At 32.3% G+C, this 18,881-nt stretch overlaps 1 protein-coding gene and 1 long non-coding RNA gene across 2 annotated transcripts; one reads left to right on the top strand and one right to left on the bottom strand.

Annotated features, from left to right (window-relative positions):
• Window positions 1-2,821: 2,821 nt before the first annotated feature.
• On the top strand, window positions 2,822-13,281 carry LOC114409225 (NADPH--cytochrome P450 reductase-like). The gene is made up of 18 exons (XM_028372600.1): window positions 2,822-3,115; window positions 4,040-4,099; window positions 4,306-4,382; window positions 4,462-4,519; window positions 4,637-4,723; window positions 4,799-4,835; window positions 8,408-8,477; window positions 8,632-8,826; window positions 8,903-8,995; window positions 9,707-9,932; window positions 10,102-10,185; window positions 10,295-10,446; window positions 10,536-10,632; window positions 10,800-10,949; window positions 11,634-11,711; window positions 11,793-11,915; window positions 11,996-12,109; window positions 12,786-13,281. The coding sequence occupies exons 1-18, from the start codon at window positions 2,822-2,824 to the stop codon at window positions 12,864-12,866; spliced, it is 2,076 nt and encodes a 691-aa protein (XP_028228401.1). The 3' UTR covers window positions 12,867-13,281.
• Window positions 13,282-17,547: 4,266 nt separating this feature from the next.
• On the bottom strand, window positions 17,548-18,476 carry LOC114408098. The gene is made up of 2 exons (XR_003665809.1): window positions 18,242-18,476; window positions 17,548-17,787 (listed from the first exon to the last, which is right to left on the bottom strand). It is a non-coding gene; the product is annotated as an uncharacterized LOC114408098 (long non-coding RNA).
• Window positions 18,477-18,881: the final 405 nt, after the last annotated feature.

Below are 18,881 nucleotides of genomic sequence, written 5' to 3'. Positions count from 1 at the left end.
TTAAGAAGTAAATTACTAAAGTGTCTCAAAATGGGGTATAAAAAATTCAACGAAAACTTTCTTTCTTTGTTATGTAAAACATATGATGTTTTTTGGTTTTAAAAATTGAATACCATAAATTTAAGAAACGCTTAAACATATTCTCAGTTCCTATAATATATACTCATTTTATGTTTTTAGTCTTTATAATTATTTTCTAATGATTTTATTCCTTATAAAATTTTAAACTTTTGATATCAGGCAGTCTTATATAAAAAAAATTAATTTTACTCCCTACTATTTAAGAAACATCAGATTTATATTTTAACGTATTTTATTCACTGTTTTGAGGCGGATTGGGTAGAAAGGAGAGATTTTTTTTTATGCAATTAGAAAATAGAGGAATTAGAAGGGGGAAATAGAGCGAAAATTAACAGTAAATGCGATAGTAAAAAAAGAGAGAGAAAAAAAGAAACAAATGATGTAAAAATAAAATGTAATAATGAATAGATATATGTTAAATATTTTTCTATTAAATGTTTCTTTAGATGACAGACGCGTTTAAATACAGTTTTGTAGCGTAAGTCTCCCATTGACTGATATTTTATTTATTGCGAATGCACGTTAACTATAATTAAACGATGAAGGTCCAAGTTTGGTTTACAAGATGCTTTCAATTCATGTTACTTAAAAAAATAATTATTTTAGTTAATATATTAAATTTATCAATTATTTGTATTATTATTTTATAATTATTTTTTATCTCTTTATACATTTAATTATATCTCATTAATGTTTAGAAAAAATAATTAAATAAGAATATATAAGAAAAAAAATAATTAATACATTTAAAATTAAACAAATCTTATAAAAAAGACAAACAAATTTGTAAATAGAATTTATAATTAAAAACGGAGACATTGGCATGAATGAAACTTTGAGCAAATTCTTGACCTTATTTGCCTGAAACTAAAGAAATGCGGTTCCTATATTAATTACTCCTATTTGACTTCCAAGTGAACAAGAAATGAAAAAAAAACTATTTAAACGTATTAAGAAAATGTAAATGTTAAACATACTCTTTTTTATTAATCAGTCCATTTTACTCAGAAAGATAAAAGAAAACTAGATAATTTTGTGTAGTAAAAAAAATCAAATTACCTTTATGTTTATTATTTTTTGTTAGGAATATTTATGTCATAATGGTACGTATTTTGAGACCAAATCTATTTTTTTAATAGAACCAAATCCAATTTCTTAAACATAAGTTATTTATTTGTCTAAATTAACTGTTTTTTAATTGTAGAAAAAATAAATGTTTTTTTTATTTTCTAAATATATTAATAAAAAAATTATTAAAAAAATATGTTTCTGACACAATTTATTTCAAATAATTTCAACTAAATCTATAAATTTATACTTTGTTGGACACACCAAGAACTGCTCTAGATTCCATACAAAATCTTGAATTTGAATTGTAGAGGAAACATGTAATTGAAAGGGAAAATTTTATTAACGTTGTGTTCAATATAACAAAAATAATTAATATACATCAGACAAAATGATGCATTACAATTTGGTACATATGATTTACAAAAGAAATAATATTAAATTAGTGAGTCTCACATGTATTATTTTTTTTTACCTATTTTTGTTGATTGCTAATATAAAATTTTCTATGCGAAGTCCTCAACCATAGATATTGTTAGACTTATAGTCTTTTTGAACTCAAATATAAACAAAAAATTATTTTGTACAGTGAACTTAAATATAATTAAATTTAATTAATTTCAACCCTATAATAATATATTCATAAAATACTCTCATTTATTTATAATTTTATTTTAAATGATTATTTTATTGCAATGCAGAAAATTTTAAAAATAACAGTATTTTTTAAAATTAACCATGTCAATTTAATATTTTTAAAATTAACATTATTTATATTCAAGGTCACAGGTAGTATAATGAACATGTTAAAAAAAATATAATGAACTAAAAAGTAAAAACCAAGATAACTTTCTATTAAAAAAAATAAAAGCATACTAAAATAAAGCAAGGAAGCTAGGACAGGTAAAAGCTAAAAGGCTTAATTATAAATAATATCATCTAATTTTTATTATTTTAGAAATTATAGCATTGAAATTTTATTTCTGTAAATTTTATCATTTAAATTTTTAATTTTTATGGATTGACACGTAAAAAAACAAATCAAAATAAGGTCATTCTATTATCAACATAATAATAAAATATATAAAATAAAAAAATTGAAAGATAAAATTTACAAAATATTAAAAATTAGATGATAAAATTTATGGAAAAAAATTTAAGTAATAAAATCCATAAAATTATAAAAATTAAGTGATAAAATTCATAAAAAAAAAAGATTTAAATGATAAAATTCATAAAATAATATGAAAACTTAATGATAAAATTTACAATTAGACAAATCTAAAAAGAAACACAAAAGGAAACTTTGTAGGGGTAAATTGTCAACTGTCAACGCGAACCCGGCGAGATGTGTCGCATTTAATTAATTATTATCGCATGGCAACTTGCAAATTGTCACAACCTGAAAAGGGTAAAAGAAAACGCATTGACATCAATGGAAAGAAGTGGCCCAAGGTTTCTGGTTTAGCTAGCTCCCGCTGGGTCCTTCCTTCTCACCACTGCACCCACCCATCCCTCTCGCGTTGAGTCACGAGTCACGAGTCACGAGTCACTCACTAAAACTACTACTTCCTCAGTTCCTCCTGTTAGGTTTCTCTTTCTCGCGCACTCGTCACTGTCTCCTCCTTCATCTTCTCCCGCTCCGAATTTTGACCGAGTTGTTGACTCCACGATGGCTTCCAATTCCGATTTGGTCCGCGCCGTTGAGTCGCTCCTCGGCGTCTCGCTCGCCGATTCCGTCTCCGATTCTTTGCTCCTCATTGCGACCACCTCCGCCGCCGTCATAATCGGCCTTCTCGTGTTTCTCTGGAAGAAATCTTCGGATCGGAGCAAGGAGGTGAAGCCGGTGATCGTGCCGAAGGGCTTGCCGAAGGATGAGGACGACGAGATCGATGTTGCCGACGGGAAGACTAAGGTCACGATTTTCTTCGGTACTCAAACCGGCACTGCTGAAGGCTTTGCTAAGGTTATATTTCCTTTTTCCCTGCTTCCGCTGGATCGAATTGAGTTGAACCGAATGTTCTGGATCTTTCAATTAGAAGAAGAAAATGATTCGTGTGAAGTATAATAATTGCGAATTTGAGTTTGGTGAAGGAAGAAGATATCGTAGTTTTGACTTGTGCCATGACTTGGTTAACCCTAGGTTATGATAGTGATAAGTGATACTATTTGTTTGATGTTTTCATGTTGCTATTGGAAATGTCAAGGAATGAGGAATGATTATGTTGTTAATGTCAATTTGAAAACAATAGTTCATTGTGATAGTCAAAAGGCCTGCCTACGGGGATCAAGTAACAGAGTCTCTCTAGTTGCTTGAGATGCTTCGCGTGACTTTCTTATTGATAGTAGTACCTATGAAAAACCCAAAAAGGTTCCGCAATTTACTCACTGTGATATTGGATATGGTAAAGTAGTCAAAAGCTTTAAAAGTGTCTGTTATTGGGACTGTTCTCAGTCGATATTTTAGGGTTTTGTAAATTGAAAATTTTGGTATTTTGTTTTTACCATGGATTGATGCTTGAGTTGTTAATCAATGTGACAGATTAGTTCAAAATAGTCCAACACTAGTGTTTTCGTTTTCTACTTTTCCTACTCCTAATGCCTTTTTTGGGTGAAGCATAGCCTGAACTTTGTGCCTCTTTCTAGGCTTGCTGTTCCCACTAATGTAACATGTCTTCATAGTTGGGTTATTGTGAATATTCTAAATTTAGCTTGAAAATAATTGCCAGCTTATGCGAATATACTTTATGTGAGGATGATACTAACTTTCCCTTTTCCATAATGCTTGAAATGGTTACCCCTGGGACAGCTACAACTTTAAATCTGCAGGCAGTTATGTGCCAGTTTTATATAATTACTTAGTTTTTTTTTAATATATTTTTAATTACAGGCATTGGCAGAGGAGATCAAGGCAAGATATGATAAAGCAGCTGTCAAAGTTGTTGACCTGGTAAGTTGGATCCAAATGAAATTTTGGCCATTCCTACATTCTGGTCATCATAGATATGTGGGTCAAACATTTTCTTTGAAATGTTAGATTCCTCACTAAGAGAGCTCTAGAAGACTTTTGGTATCATTGTACAGGAAGTCAGGAACTTCAATATAAAATTTAGGTTTAGCTTAGTGTCTGACTGACGTATATTTAATTTGAACTAGGATGACTATGCAGCAGATGATGATCAATATGAGGAGAAGCTGAAGAAAGAGACTGTTGCATTTTTCATGCTGGCAACGTAAGATTTATGTACATAAAAATGCATTTATTTATTGAAATGTGTGGTGAATATGATGCATTTTGATTTGACTTAACAGTTATGGAGATGGAGAGCCAACTGATAATGCTGCAAGATTCTACAAATGGTTTACTGAGGTTTGTAGTTACATCACTTTTAAGTAAATCCTACATCTTAGGCCTCACTCTCTCCTTGCATTTTCATAACATGCCTTACTTAAAATGATTCTAAGTTTTTGTGGGCATTAATTTTAGGGGAAAGATGAGAGGGGAACCTCGCTTCAACAGCTCACATATGGAGTTTTTGGCCTGGGTAACAGACAATACGAACACTTTAATAAGGTAATATTAGATTATCATATTTTTATTTAATGATAGAAAATATCAGTTGATTCTGATGCTGTTCTTTTGATGCAGATAGGTAAAGTTGTTGATGAAGAACTTAGTGAACAAGGTGTGTAATTCTATCACCTTTGTTTTCAAATTATTAAATTGGTTATCTGCCTCATTGCATTTTCACAGAATCGTTGTCATTGATCAAAGCTGAAGAGCCTGATATATCTTTTCATTTTTTGTCATTTTTTTTTATCAGCAAAAATAGATAATTATATTAATAAAGTACCAGTGGTACTACGAGATACATAATGAGGGAACAGATTTTTGGTTCCTATGTAGACTTAATGTAGTCTTGCAAGGAACCAATTTCTGGATACAACTCGTACACTAATTCTATTATCAAACTGTCTTTACACCCTGAACTATATTTTAAAGCCAACTGTGAGATTGCTAGACCATTGGTTGTAATGAATGACAAAACCCTTCTCTAAGTTTCAAAGCCACGTCCATAGCAGAAAAACTGCATCCTCTAGCAGTTTAGTAGCATTAAATATGCCATTGGAAAAGATGATCTTGTTCCTCTGCTGACCATGTCAAGGCTAACCACCACCATTTCCATCTAGTAGCCCTTACCCCTTCATTCACTCCAGCAGTGTGCTGGAGGAAATGCTGTTTTGGGTTCAATGGGGAGACCCCTACCATGTTCACCCAAGACAACGATTCCCACCAGACAGGTATGATCTTGCTGCAGTGAAAGAACAAATGTCCTTCATTCTCTTCCGTACTTCTGCAAAAAGGGCAGCTGCTGTCAATTACCTCTATATGTCTCCGTTGCAGATTTGCTTTTGTCGGGAGTCTTTTGTTGAGTAGCCGCCATGCGAATACAGAAACTTTGGATGGGATGTTGAGTTTCCATAATTCCACAAAGCTGCTGTCCTGACTCTCCTCCAATGTCTCACCCAGCAGCAGATTATAGGCACTCTTTGCGGAGTAGTGCCCAGTTGGGTCTGCTGTCCACAGCCACTGATCTGATATGTGAGACTGAATTGACTTTCCTTCAATATCTTCTAGGAATGACACAGCCATATGAATCTCGCTGTCAAACAACATTCTCCTCCACATGAAATCCCATACCCATCTTGTGTGTTGCTGAGATCCCATCTGCTGGATGAGTAGGTCTTGCTGACAGGATATACTGTACAGCCTATGATATTTAGTTAGTAAGGAGCTGTCACCACCCAGCCAGTTATCCTCCCAGAACTTAATCTTGTCTCCACATCCAACCCTTCATGAGATTGCACTTTGTAATGCCTGACCGTGTTGTGGATGATGGAGAGCCAGCTTTAGGTTCCTCCACCATATGGATTCATTATTGTCACGAGGTGCTTTATTCAATTGCCTCCAACCGCCATACTTGGACTCTAGCACCTTGGCCCACAATTCCCCTTGATGCTGAAACATATTCCATTTCCATTTTGCAAGTAATGCCAAATTAAAAGTGGGTATGTCCTTGATTCCTAATCCCCCATTCTCCTTTGGAAGACACATTGTCTCCCATTTGATCCATGCTATCTTATTTTGATCATCACCTCCCCCCACAGGAATCTCCTTTGTAACCGTACCAGCTTGTCCACCACCATTTTTGGAGCCCTAAAAAATGAAAAGAAACAAATAGGAATGGATGTTAGGACAAACTGTATGAGAGTCACTCTCCCCCTGAAAGACAGGTGTCTTTGCTTCCATTTCGCTAGACTTCTCTCACATTATCTAATAACAGGGTCCCATGTTTGACACTTTCTTGGATTCACTCCAATAGGAATACCAAGATAAAGAAAAGGAACAGACAACAAGCTGCAGTTGAGATAATTTGCTGCCTCAGACTTCCACTCTTCTGACATGCCAAAAGCTCCAAAGCTACTTTTTACAAAATTAATTTTAAGACCTGACACGAGTTCAAAGGTCCTCAAAATCGCTTTGATAACTCTGACATTTTCCCTAGATGCCTCTCCAAAGAATACTGTGTCATCCGCATATGGTAGCAAGTTGATTACCACCTTATTTAGGCCCACTGGGAATCCCCGAAATAGGTTTTTCCCCATAGCTTGTGACATCAGCCCATTTAGTTCCTCAGCTACAATATTAAAAAGTAGAGGTGCTAATGGGTTCCCTTGTTTGAGTCCTTTTTGGGGGAGGAACTCAGAAGAAGGGCTCCCATTAACCAAGACAGAGATAGATGCGGATTTTAGACACCCTTCAATCCACTGAATCCATTTTGAGCAAAAGCCCATCCTCCTCAACATGTAGATAAAAAAGTCCCATGAAATTGAATCATATGCCTTCTCGTAATCGACCTTGAATACAATACATGGCTTTTGGTTCCTTCGAGCTTCTTCAACCACCTCGTTTGCAATCAGCACACTATGTAGCAAATGTCTTCCCTCAATAAATGTGGATTGCCTTTCATCTATGATGAGATGCATGACCTGCTTCAGTCGATTAGCCAAGATCTTAACCACTATCTTATACATATAGCCTATTAATGAGATAGGTCTGTATTCCTTTAGCAATTGAGGATCCGTCACCTTAGGAATAAGGGTTATGAAAGAAACATTGCTACCCCGAGGAAAAATTCCACTAACATAGAATTCATCCTGGAACCGAAGAACGTCAGGTTTAATGATGTGCCAAAATTGCTTAATAAATTTGAAATTAAGGCCATCTGGACCTGGGCTCTTTTCACTCCCGCAGCTCCATACAGCTCTCCTAACCTCATCCTCTTGAAATCGCTTCACCAACAATTCATTTTGGGGGTTGTCCAAGGTACGGAAACTAATGCCATCCAGTCGAGGCCTTTGATGATCTGATTCTTGGAAATGCTGCAAGAAGTAATGTCTGGTTGCCTCTTTAACTCTGGATGGTTCCTCAATCCAAGATTCGTTGATAATCATTCCTGATAGGCAATTTCTCCTGCGGCTTGCATTCATCAGCATGTGGAAATAGCGAGAATTGCAATCACCCTCTCTTATCCATTTAGATCTTGCCTTCTGTCTTAGTAGGGACTCATTTGCTTGAGCCGCTACCCATAGGTCTTCCTGGAACTGTTTCCTGATTAGCACCTCTTGGGGGGACAATTGTCTATCTATTGAGGTCTCTTCCAATCTGTTTAATTGTTCCTCAATCTTCTTGAATGGTGCTTTTGATTTTTGTTTTAGTTCATTTTGCCCACCCCATCAAAGTTAATCTACAAGTGCAACTTTCATTTTTTGTTTGCTTAGTGGAATGGTGCCTGGCATTGTTAGATTCAATATATTTATTAAGCCTTCCAAAAAGTCTAATGGGTGTATAATACTTGAATCAAACTTTCAGAAAGTACTATAAGTCATTTGTAAGGCAATCTTATTATAATTTCTGGATTTCAGATATATGAAGCACAGACTCCATCCTGCACTTACATTGTGCTGTTGGAATTATATTACATGATTGCAGTTTGTTTACTATCTAGGAGCATACTGTCTTGTTAAGTTTTATATTTCTGCAGATTTTTATTAATGCTTTGAAGTGAGATGTATATTTAATAAAAATATGTTCTAATATAAGTTCTGAAGTTTGTACATTAAGACTTGAGAATGGTATTAAAGTAGTTATTGACTTTTCATAGATATCTTCTTCACGGAGTTGTGTTTGCTGCAGGAGCAAAGCGTCTTGTTACACTTGGATTAGGTGATGATGATCAATCCATTGAAGATGATTTTTCTGCCTGGTAAATATAATCCTCTGATTCCTCTCACCACTGCTATTTATCTACCAATTATATTGTTGTCACAATATGCACTTGGCTGTACATAAAATTTTGTGAAAGGTGTCTTCTACTTTTTTGGCATTTCAAACATCATGAATTTTCTTTGGCTTTGCAGGAAAGAAACTTTGTGGCCTGAGTTGGATAAGTTGCTCCGAAATGAGGATGATGCAAATACTGTCTCTACCCCCTATACAGCTGCTATTCTTGAATATCGAGTAGTGATTCATGACCCAACTGTCACATCATCCTATGATAATCACATAAACGTGGCAAATGGGAATGCTGTGTTTGATATTCATCATCCTTGCAGGTGCTTGGAATTGTACATACTGATACTGTTTTTCTTACTAAACAAGGCTATAAAATTAAACCTGTTGTTTTTGAAGGGCGAATGTTGCTATACAGAGGGAGCTTCACAAACCTGAGTCTGACCGTTCTTGCATACATTTGGAATTTGATATATCAGGGACTGGCATAACGTAAGTTTGACTATGCTTCCTGAAAAATAATCCACCCTATCATTTTTTCTTGGTAAACAAGAAAACAAAGAACACGCATTGGTCAATTATAATTGTTTTATTTATATTAACTTGAAATACTTTTTGCTAATAATTATTTTTATAGATTTTATACTTTAAGGATATTATTTAATTATTATTCGATATTTGAGTCCTGGTGGAATATAATGTTTTACAGAGTTTTTCCATTAGGGTTTTCAATTGTAATTCCAAGGAAATGATTAAATGTTGGTTTAATAGATACAAAAAGGTTTTAAGTATGAAGCTTGTTAGATATTCAATTTTAAGCTTCTCATAAATTTAAAAATATGCAATCTTAAAGTATGACTCATAAACATTTGTGAAGTTATCAGCTGTTATTTATGGATGAGGAATGCCAGCAACACAATCTCTATCATATTCCTTTCAACACTCTCTTATTGGTTAAAATTTATTGAAAACTACAAATTCATGAGTGAGATTCATTAAATAAGGAATGTATTCGCACAATTTTGTGATATCTAACGAATTTTAGCCAATAGTAGGGTGTTCTAGAAAGAGTGTGTTGTTAGCATATGTCTTTATAGATTTATGTTTTGTCATACTTTATCAGACGGCAACTAGAATATCCTTCCCCAATTATGTGATAGTATTCAATAAATCTGTTGATGGCTTTCATCTGATTTTTCCCAGATACGAAACTGGAGACCATGTCGGTGTCTATGCTGATAACTGCAATGAAACTGTTGAAGAAGCTGGGAAGTTGTTGGGTCAGAATTTAGATCTATTGTTTTCTCTTCACACTGATAAGGAGGATGGCACTTCCCTAGGCGGTTCTCTCCTGCCTCCTTTCCCTGGCCCTTGCACTCTGCGTACTGCATTAGCACGCTATGCTGATCTCTTGAACCCCCCACGAAAGGTTTTTATATTGTCTTCGCTTTATGTGCTTACCATTTTTTTGTTTTTTGTATTATGTTCTTATATGGTTGTACTGGTTAATGATTATAAGAGTGCATTTCAATAGGGATTTGTGTTTGTTTTATATTAATCAGAAGGAATAAATATAGTTACACTTCCTTCTCTTTCAGGCTGCTTTAGTTGCTTTAGCTGCTCATGCTTCTGAACTTAGTGAAGCAGAAAGATTAAAGTTCCTTTCATCTCCTCAGGGAAAGGTAACAAAATTCTTAGTCCTGTTTCTGTCTTTTGTTTGCAAGTATGAAATTTTCTTCTTCCTTTTTTCTCTTCCTCTTTTGGTGACGATTTTCAATTTTTGGTTTCAAGGATGAGTACTCCAAATGGGTGGTTGGAAGCCAGAGAAGTCTCCTTGAGGTGATGGCTGAGTTCCCATCAGCCAAACCTCCCCTTGGTGTTTTTTTTGCTGCAGTAGCCCCTCGTTTACAGCCTCGTTATTATTCTATTTCATCCTCTCCTAGGTGGTTATCTTATCTTATTTAAAGTATCCAAATGAAGTTTTTATAAGATAATGGACGAAGAAATAATATCGCATTACTTGATTGTCAAGGTTTGCTCCGCAAAGGGTACATGTTACTTGTGCCTTGGTGTATGGTCCAACTCCCACTGGTAGAATTCACAAAGGAGTATGTTCAACCTGGATGAAGGTAGCAATATGCAATTGATACACTTCACTTGCAATCTTATGCTCCTGTTTCAAAATCCTTGACTCTCTTTTTTCAACTTGTCATGCTTGTGATTTTCATCTCTCCCCGAGGGGTGCAATACCTAATCATTTTATGTTGTTTCTAACTTAAATCTCTCTTATGACCAGAATGCTATTCCCTTAGAAAAAAGTCCCGACTGTTGCTGGGCTCCTATTTTTATTAGGCCATCGAATTTCAAGCTACCAGTTGATCATTCAATTCCTATTATTATGGTTGGACCTGGTACTGGTCTTGCACCTTTCAGGGGATTTTTACAGGTATGTGAATATGTTATAGATGTTTGTATGTTTAAAATTGTCATGAAAGTTAGTTTGTTAGATAACAACTATATAGAATAAAGATAGGATGGTGGTTGAACCGTTGAATATAAAAAGATATAGAAGAGAAATATTGGAATCAAATAGATAATTATATAATAATATAATAATCAATTACATTTATGAACCAAAATTCAAAGCACCTAATTTTGATTCTGTTACTATTAGAGAGCTCCAGTTTGCCGTCTTTTGAGCCTGTTTGCTGTGTTGTGGAGTCAACTAAAGCCTACTTATAAGTGCTAAAACAAGAATTTATTTTAGTTTTTCAAGATGCTTGGCTAAAATTGCTTTCAAGTGACAAAAGGTGAAAATCTGCTATTAACAAGCGGCAGGAAATTGGTGCTTGTCCAAGGAAGCAAAAATGGAAGCTGATTCTTTTTTCTAAATCCCAATTGTTTCTTTTTCATAGTGCTTTTATAAGAAGTGTTTTTTAAGAAGTACTTTTTTTAATCACAAATAGCACATCCTTGTTAAACAGGTATCTAGTTTATTGTAAAAACATTTTACTTAAATAACTAATAGACCAAAAATTTCAAAATGGTTAGCCCAATCATGCATGGCATAGTTCAGGTGGTGATAATTACTGCTTGTTCTTAATTCTTGCTTTATCTTTGATTTACCCAGGAAAGATTTGCGCTCAAAGAGGATGGTGTTCAACTTGGCCCTGCAATACTCTTCTTTGGATGTAGGAATCGTCGAATGGTAAATTAATCACTCTTTGTGCTTTAGATCCAAATGGGTTTTCCGAGCAATTTCTGATTTTCCATTATGTTGTTTGTATAGGATTTTATTTATGAGGATGAGCTAAAGAATTTTGTGGAACAAGGTTCTCTTTCAGAATTGATAGTTGCATTCTCTAGAGAGGGGGCTGAAAAGGAATATGTTCAACACAAGATGATGGATCAAGTAAGTGCGAATAGCAGCCTAGTAGGGATCAAATGTAACCGGATAAATTATTTCCTGCATTAATTTTTTTTTATGTGCAGGCTGCACATCTGTGGAGTTTGATTTCTCAAGGAGGTTATCTTTACGTCTGTGGTGATGCCAAGGGTATGGCCAGAGATGTTCATCGAATTCTTCATACCATTGTCCAGCAGCAGGTGCTGATTGTTTTTCATCACCCTCCCTTTTGCATAATACTTAATTATTGATTTTCAAAATCTGAACCCAATTAGTATGAGAAAATAAGAGAAGCTTTTCTATCTTCTGCATTAGTCTCCTCACCAGGAACAGATGCCATATAATAATATTGCTAAGCAGCAAGTATAATAGTATATTTATGTGATCAAAGAGGTGTGTGACTGATTTTTAAGCCTTCTCTTTTTGGAGTACAAACACAGAATTTGCTGTGTTTGTTGAAAATCTCAACACTAAATTATTTAACTGTATTTGAGCTTTTGAATTGCTTAGTATGACTCCCCTACTTTATGCATCAATTTTTGTTTTTCAGTGCCATTTGGAGGAATTCTCTCTTCCAACCAGAAAGTGTTTTAAAAAATTAATATGGAAAAAAAACATTATTAAGTTCGTTTCAATCCTTATGCATGTTACAGATGCGTGTATGGGTATCATTAGTTCTTTCTTCTTTCCTCTTTAGACTTGACTTTAGCCTTTACCACTTGAGTGGGTGAGACATAGTCATAGGTGCTTATGCTCTCTCTGACTGCATTTATGTTGTGTTTAGTTTTTCTGATTCACCATTCCAATATACACTCCATACCTATAACCTATGGAATGAAACTGACTTAAAGACCTTGTTTCTGCATTCAATTTCAGGAAAATGTGGACTCGACAAAGGCTGAGGCTATAGTGAAAAAACTTCAGATGGATGGACGTTACCTAAGGGACGTATGGTGATTTTTCTGATCATTCATCTGCTCAGATTGTGGTATCATTGCTATTTGATATGCTAAATTCAAGATTGGCTGAAGAATATTTTTTAGATTAGTCACTGCCTTTCCGGAAATTTAGGACACCAACAGTGGAGGCTAAACAGGTTTCCTTGAGAAGAAATGCTTTTCTGGACATTTACCCTTTTTTCTTTTATTTTCTGTTATCTTTATATTCTCTTATAAAGATAGGCTGGATCCCTCTGAACTAGGATTATTTATAGGGGGGCTCTGTGATAGTTAGTCTCAGAAATCGGTCAACAACACATACAGGTTACAGTGGATGGTCATGTATTATTAAGTGTAGGAATTGGTAACGAATAATTATTTTATTAATGAAACATGTATTTTTTTAAAAATACTGTGGATGTTCTACACTGTAACTTCGTCTGTGTTGATCACATTTATTTAAAATAGTCTGAACGTAATACCTCATAATCTTGATCTTACACGTGCATATTGTTCTAAGATGTTAACTTTTTTGCTTTTGATGTTGAGGGGCTGAATCTTGGGTTCTGCCAAAGTCCTTGGTTCAAACTTGTTACAAGATTTACTGTATTGGAAAGCTTCAAATTATGATGTGGACATCTTAGAAATAGAACTTCAAAAACTAACTCAAGGAAACAAGACTGGAAATCTTAAGAGTTATAGTCAAATCATGTACTTAACCAAAGCGAAACATAACAAAAAAAGTTTATATCTGGTAACTTATGTCTAAATTATGACGTTGAAGTTTCAAATGGGAATTTAAACCCGCTAATAGCTTGTGCCATTTGCCGTGTTTCAGTTTTCAAGCCTTTCGGGTTATTCTTACACTATTCAAATTTATTCTATACCCAACATATTTTAAAAAAATTCAACTTTATTTATTTTTTATTTTTTTTTCATTCCTTCCTTTTTTCTTTTCGTAATATAGCGTACGAAATGACAATTCATAAGGTCAATCCATATGGACCCATACTCATGCGAATTGGTAATCCGAATGGATCCATATCTATGTAGTATCAAAATTTATTATGTAAACTTGTATATGTATTAAATATATATTAGAAATTTTAATATTATATATAGTGACATTAATTATTTTTTAATATAATTGACATATTAGCTTGGTTGGTTAAAGCGTTGTGCTAATAACACAAAAGTCACATGTTAGAGACTTGCACAAATCATTAATTTCAAATTATTTCGTAAAACATATTTTTGGTTAAAATGCCAAACCTTCCTTGGACTTTTTTTGGTGAAGATAATGTTTTAAGTTTTGACTCAAAAAAATTGGTGAAATCTCAATGCATGTTCCTTGGCTTTTCTTCCTGCATCGTGTAGATTTCTTTTACGCCCAACATTTTTTTTTGAATTTTCCAAAATTATCCATGCTAATAAACATATAGATTGACAATCCCTGAGCCTATGACTTCCGCGTTATTAACATGACACTCTAATCAAATGAGCTAATGAACCAATTATGTTATAAAATAATTAATATTGCTATATATAATACTAAAATTTCTAATATGTATTTAATGTACAAGTAAGTTTATATAATAAATTTTTGTGACAATTAATTTTGATCTAATAATTAATTTTTTTACATATATAAATTTTTATTATATATGTAAAAAAATTAATTATTAAATCAAAATTAATTGTAATAAGACCAAAAATAGAAATTTACTTAATGTAATAATTATAAAAAAAATTATAATTAAATTTATTTAAAAACATTAAAAATATATATATTTTTTAATTTTTTTGAAAAAATTGAGTTGATACAGATTTACAATCTGTATATTTATTAGTAGGGATAATTTTGAAAAATTCAAAAAAATGGTAGGTGTAGAAATCTACATGATTGAGAAAGAAAATAGGAGGTTCCTTTCATACAACACATCAGTACGAAAACATTGTTGCACTGGTCGTTTTTGTTAGTTGCTTAGATTTACATGTAAATCCGTGTCTCATTCGGTTGTCATATAACACACACAAATAGAGGTGAGTAATGGTTCTAAAGTCTGTATGATTACATATAAACCATGGAAGATAAGCAAAATGACTGGTGTGAATAGTAAATGTTACTAAATAAATAAATAAAAGTTTGAGGTGCGATGCACATGAGAATTGTAAGGAGTGTAAATTTATATATACACGAAAATATGCTGGCAACTTCTTAAATTTTATTTATTGTTAAAAATAATGTAATATTAGTTTAAAATTATGCAATAAGGAAAATTAGTTGATACTTATCCCGTTAGTAAAATAAATATTTCACTTTGAAATTATGATCTAATTGATTTAAGGAGATTTCACTAACAATTTTTTTTGTTGTTGTAAATTTGTTGATACTCCTATAAATTTTGTGTGTGTCAATATTTCTGAACTAGATCTTACTAAATTGTTTTTGCAACATGTGATGCAAGGTATTAAATAAATTTTATTAGTTATTAACGGAAACACATGAGCTGTCACAACTATATATTTGTAATTCTATCACATTTTTTTTATTTAATTGATTTTGTCATATAATATAATATAATAAAATATAAATTAAATTATTTCTATAGAGGCACCTCTATTACGAGAAGGTGCAACATTTTTTAACCTCGTGGAGAAGGTTTAGCTATATAAATGCAACCAATATCTAATTTCAACATTCTTTCTTAAAAAGAAAAAAAATGTTTCTTTGAAAAGAATAAAGAATTTCATAAAATATGAAGATGTTGTTTAGTCTTAATAACTAACCTCTTCATATTGACAACAAAATTTTAATAATTGTAAATATTAATATAGAAAGGCTAGGCTGATAGCTAGAGATGAGTGGTGACATAGTATAACTTAGTATGCATAACTTTTTAAGATGATTATGATACAAAATCGTCTTACAATCATTGACTTTCTAAGACGGTTATAGAGCCCTCGTCGTAAAGTCTTCAACGATTTACGACAAACACTTCGACAGTTCATAATTATCTTAAAAAGTTGAAACTAATCAACTTAAAAAAACGCTTTTCTAGTAGCGTACATTTAAAAATAATTATTAAAATTAAATTTAATTAAAGCAATTTTAATTTTTACGTTTGATTTTAATTAAAATTACTGAATTTAATTTATTGTTTTTACTAAAGGTCAACACCTTTTAAAAACATATTATATCATTTAACAATTTAATAAGTTAAAATTATAATGTCTTTTACTGAAGAATTTAGTAAGTTATATTGATACAGAATGATATAAATTTAAGTTTATCGCTTTATAGATCATTTGAAAGGCCATAAACTCTTAACATTTATAAAGGGTTAGTTTTTCGTGGAGTGCCTGGTAATTATAGTTTAAAAATAATGATTAAAATAAAATTTAACTAAAATAAGTTTAACTCCTTCTTATGATCTTACTAAATAAATATGTTGAATTATAAGTGAAAAAAATTAATTGTTTTTAGAAACACATAAAATTATTTAACAATATACTTTTTATGGTCTTACTTTCAAGAATGACTATAAAGAACCATTTTGGAGAAGGTAGAATGAAGACAAAGGAACAAAAAATAACACCAAACGCAGGTGTAAGCAACCAAGTTAAATTGCATTATTGTTAGCATAATAGATGTTCTTATCCACTTCAATAATAATATGCCCCTTGAAAGAAAAATACAATAAAATAAAGTATAGATAAAATATATATGACTGCTACGAACAGTTCAGTGGCATGTTTGGGACCTTATTGAGAACGAACATGTTCTTTCACCCGGATAATATATAACCAACTGAAGTCTCCATGGTGGTTTGGTTGATTAAATCTTAAGAGCACCTTATTTTAAGCCTACGAAAATGTTGACGCTTTTCTAAAATCTAACCACATTTTATATTCTGTAGATAGTGCACTGGACCTCCATTTGTGTTTCTGTTTTGAATATAACCTTTATGTCTTGAACATGCGCAGTGCAATGCTTCCTACTCTTTTTCTAATTTATCTCATAGGTCATAATTTATTTTTGAAACAACACCAGATAAAGGATCCTTGATAAGCACTACTTAGAAAAGCTAAAAAGAATCTAAAGAGAGAACATATATTGGGGTAGTTTTTATTTTTAAAATTATAAAATTCAAAGTTTTAAAAAGAGTGGCTAGTTTAAAATAGTGGGGTAGTTTGAATCGGATTTGTAAAATTCTAAAAATTAAGTTGGCAGGTTTTAGTGGGTTACCCGATTGATACATAAATATTGTGGTTTATTGTTATTTCCAAAAGGGTGTCTGAGTCTATATGTCGGTATTTTTATCGTGCTATCATGTTTTATTGTGTTAAAATTGATGTGTATATTATTTTTAATCTAATAATTTATTTTATATCTGTATAATCTGTGTGTTTGCATTTTGTAATTTTTAAATAAGATTTTCGGTTTGATGTAGTTACATTTTTTCTTAATAATAAATATTACTCAAATGAAAAGTTGTAAGACTAATGCTAAACTTTAACTTTCTATTTTGTATTTTATAAGATAAAAATTAAATAAAAGTAGGAAACTTTCAATAGTCTAAAAAATTAATAAAAAATCTTTTACTTTTTTTTAATCGGGGATTTGATATAAAACCTAAGAAGCTGGAATCATAAAAAAAGAATATAACTAATAAATTAAATGAAAATACAAAATAATATGTCAGTCAAAGCTAGATGAGATGAGATATAGTAGTTAATAATATGACTACAAACACTACATATAGGTGCTAGTTCTATGTACAGCATACATTCTGATATATATCTAAAGAGTAATGGGGAAGTTAAAAACAAAAAGAGGAAGAGAAAAAAGGTGCATAAATTACATTTAAATCAAAATTAAGCAGTTGTAGTTGTGCTCCGTACTCTTTCCATCTTTGCTCTACATGCACGCCACTTTGCTGCAAAAAATCAATCAATTTAAATTTCAGGACATATTCACCAACAACAATTGAGAAAGCATAATGTAACCAGGTTTCAATTTCAAGCTAAGGTCAGTTCTACGCATAACAATGGCTGGTAAATGATGGTTTTCTTAAATGAAAATGCATTTCAAAGATAAGGACGATTATTTAATTTCAAAGAGAGCAGTGCCTTTGAACATTAAATATGGATGGTACACGAGTAGAGAAAACAAAAGAGAATGTAAAAGAATATATATCTACACAGAAAAAAAACATGTAGAAGAGAATGCTTATGCAAATAAATATAAATTTTATTGATAGAAAAATGTTTACAATAAGATGATAAAACTTTAGTAACTATGCTTTGGTGTTGACGAAAAAATCAGTCAAAGTAGAAGAAAAAATAGAAGATAAAGTGAGAGCAAGAGAAATTCTTGACCATTTTACTTACCTGCAAACGAAGGGGAAGTCTTGGAGTGGAGATATGATACCAACCTGTTGTCCTCGTCTCTAGTCACTTGTCATGCATTGTCCTTTGCAGGTTTTTCATCGTTGCAATTGCAGCCTCACTCCACACTACAATAAGTACATTATTCATTCAGTAACCTACCACTCACCACCACTCAAAAGTTATTATCTATGGAAGAGATGGGACAATACCGACAAAAGAAACATGGGGAGTGAATAAAACTTCAATGGATAATATATTTGAAAATGGAAGTTACAATAAATGGAACGAGAAAGAAAGGATGAGTAGGTTATATTAAGAATTAGGAATAAAATCGACTAAATAAAAGTAGATACCAAAAGGAGATATACTTTTAAGGTCCACAAAATATATTTGACATTCTACATGACACTTCGACATGTGTCAACCTTCCATATCAACCAAGCAGTACACTCAGTCTTTAGCAGTCGAGCTCTTTAAGTGACAAATTATCTCTAATATCTTATTATTTGAATATTATGTATTCAATTTTCTATAAAGTTACACATTATCTATACGATACATTTATCTGTTAGCAATTATCTTTAATCTACATGTTATCTATAACATTATCTACAAGCTACCAACTATTATCTATAAGCCG

The sequence above is a fragment of the Glycine soja genome, chromosome 4 (assembly GCF_004193775.1).
Source record: "Glycine soja cultivar W05 chromosome 4, ASM419377v2, whole genome shotgun sequence".
Classification (NCBI taxonomy): domain Eukaryota; kingdom Viridiplantae; phylum Streptophyta; class Magnoliopsida; order Fabales; family Fabaceae; genus Glycine; species Glycine soja.
Note: the sequence above shows the minus strand (reverse complement) of the source record. Positions and strands in the feature narration are given on the sequence as shown.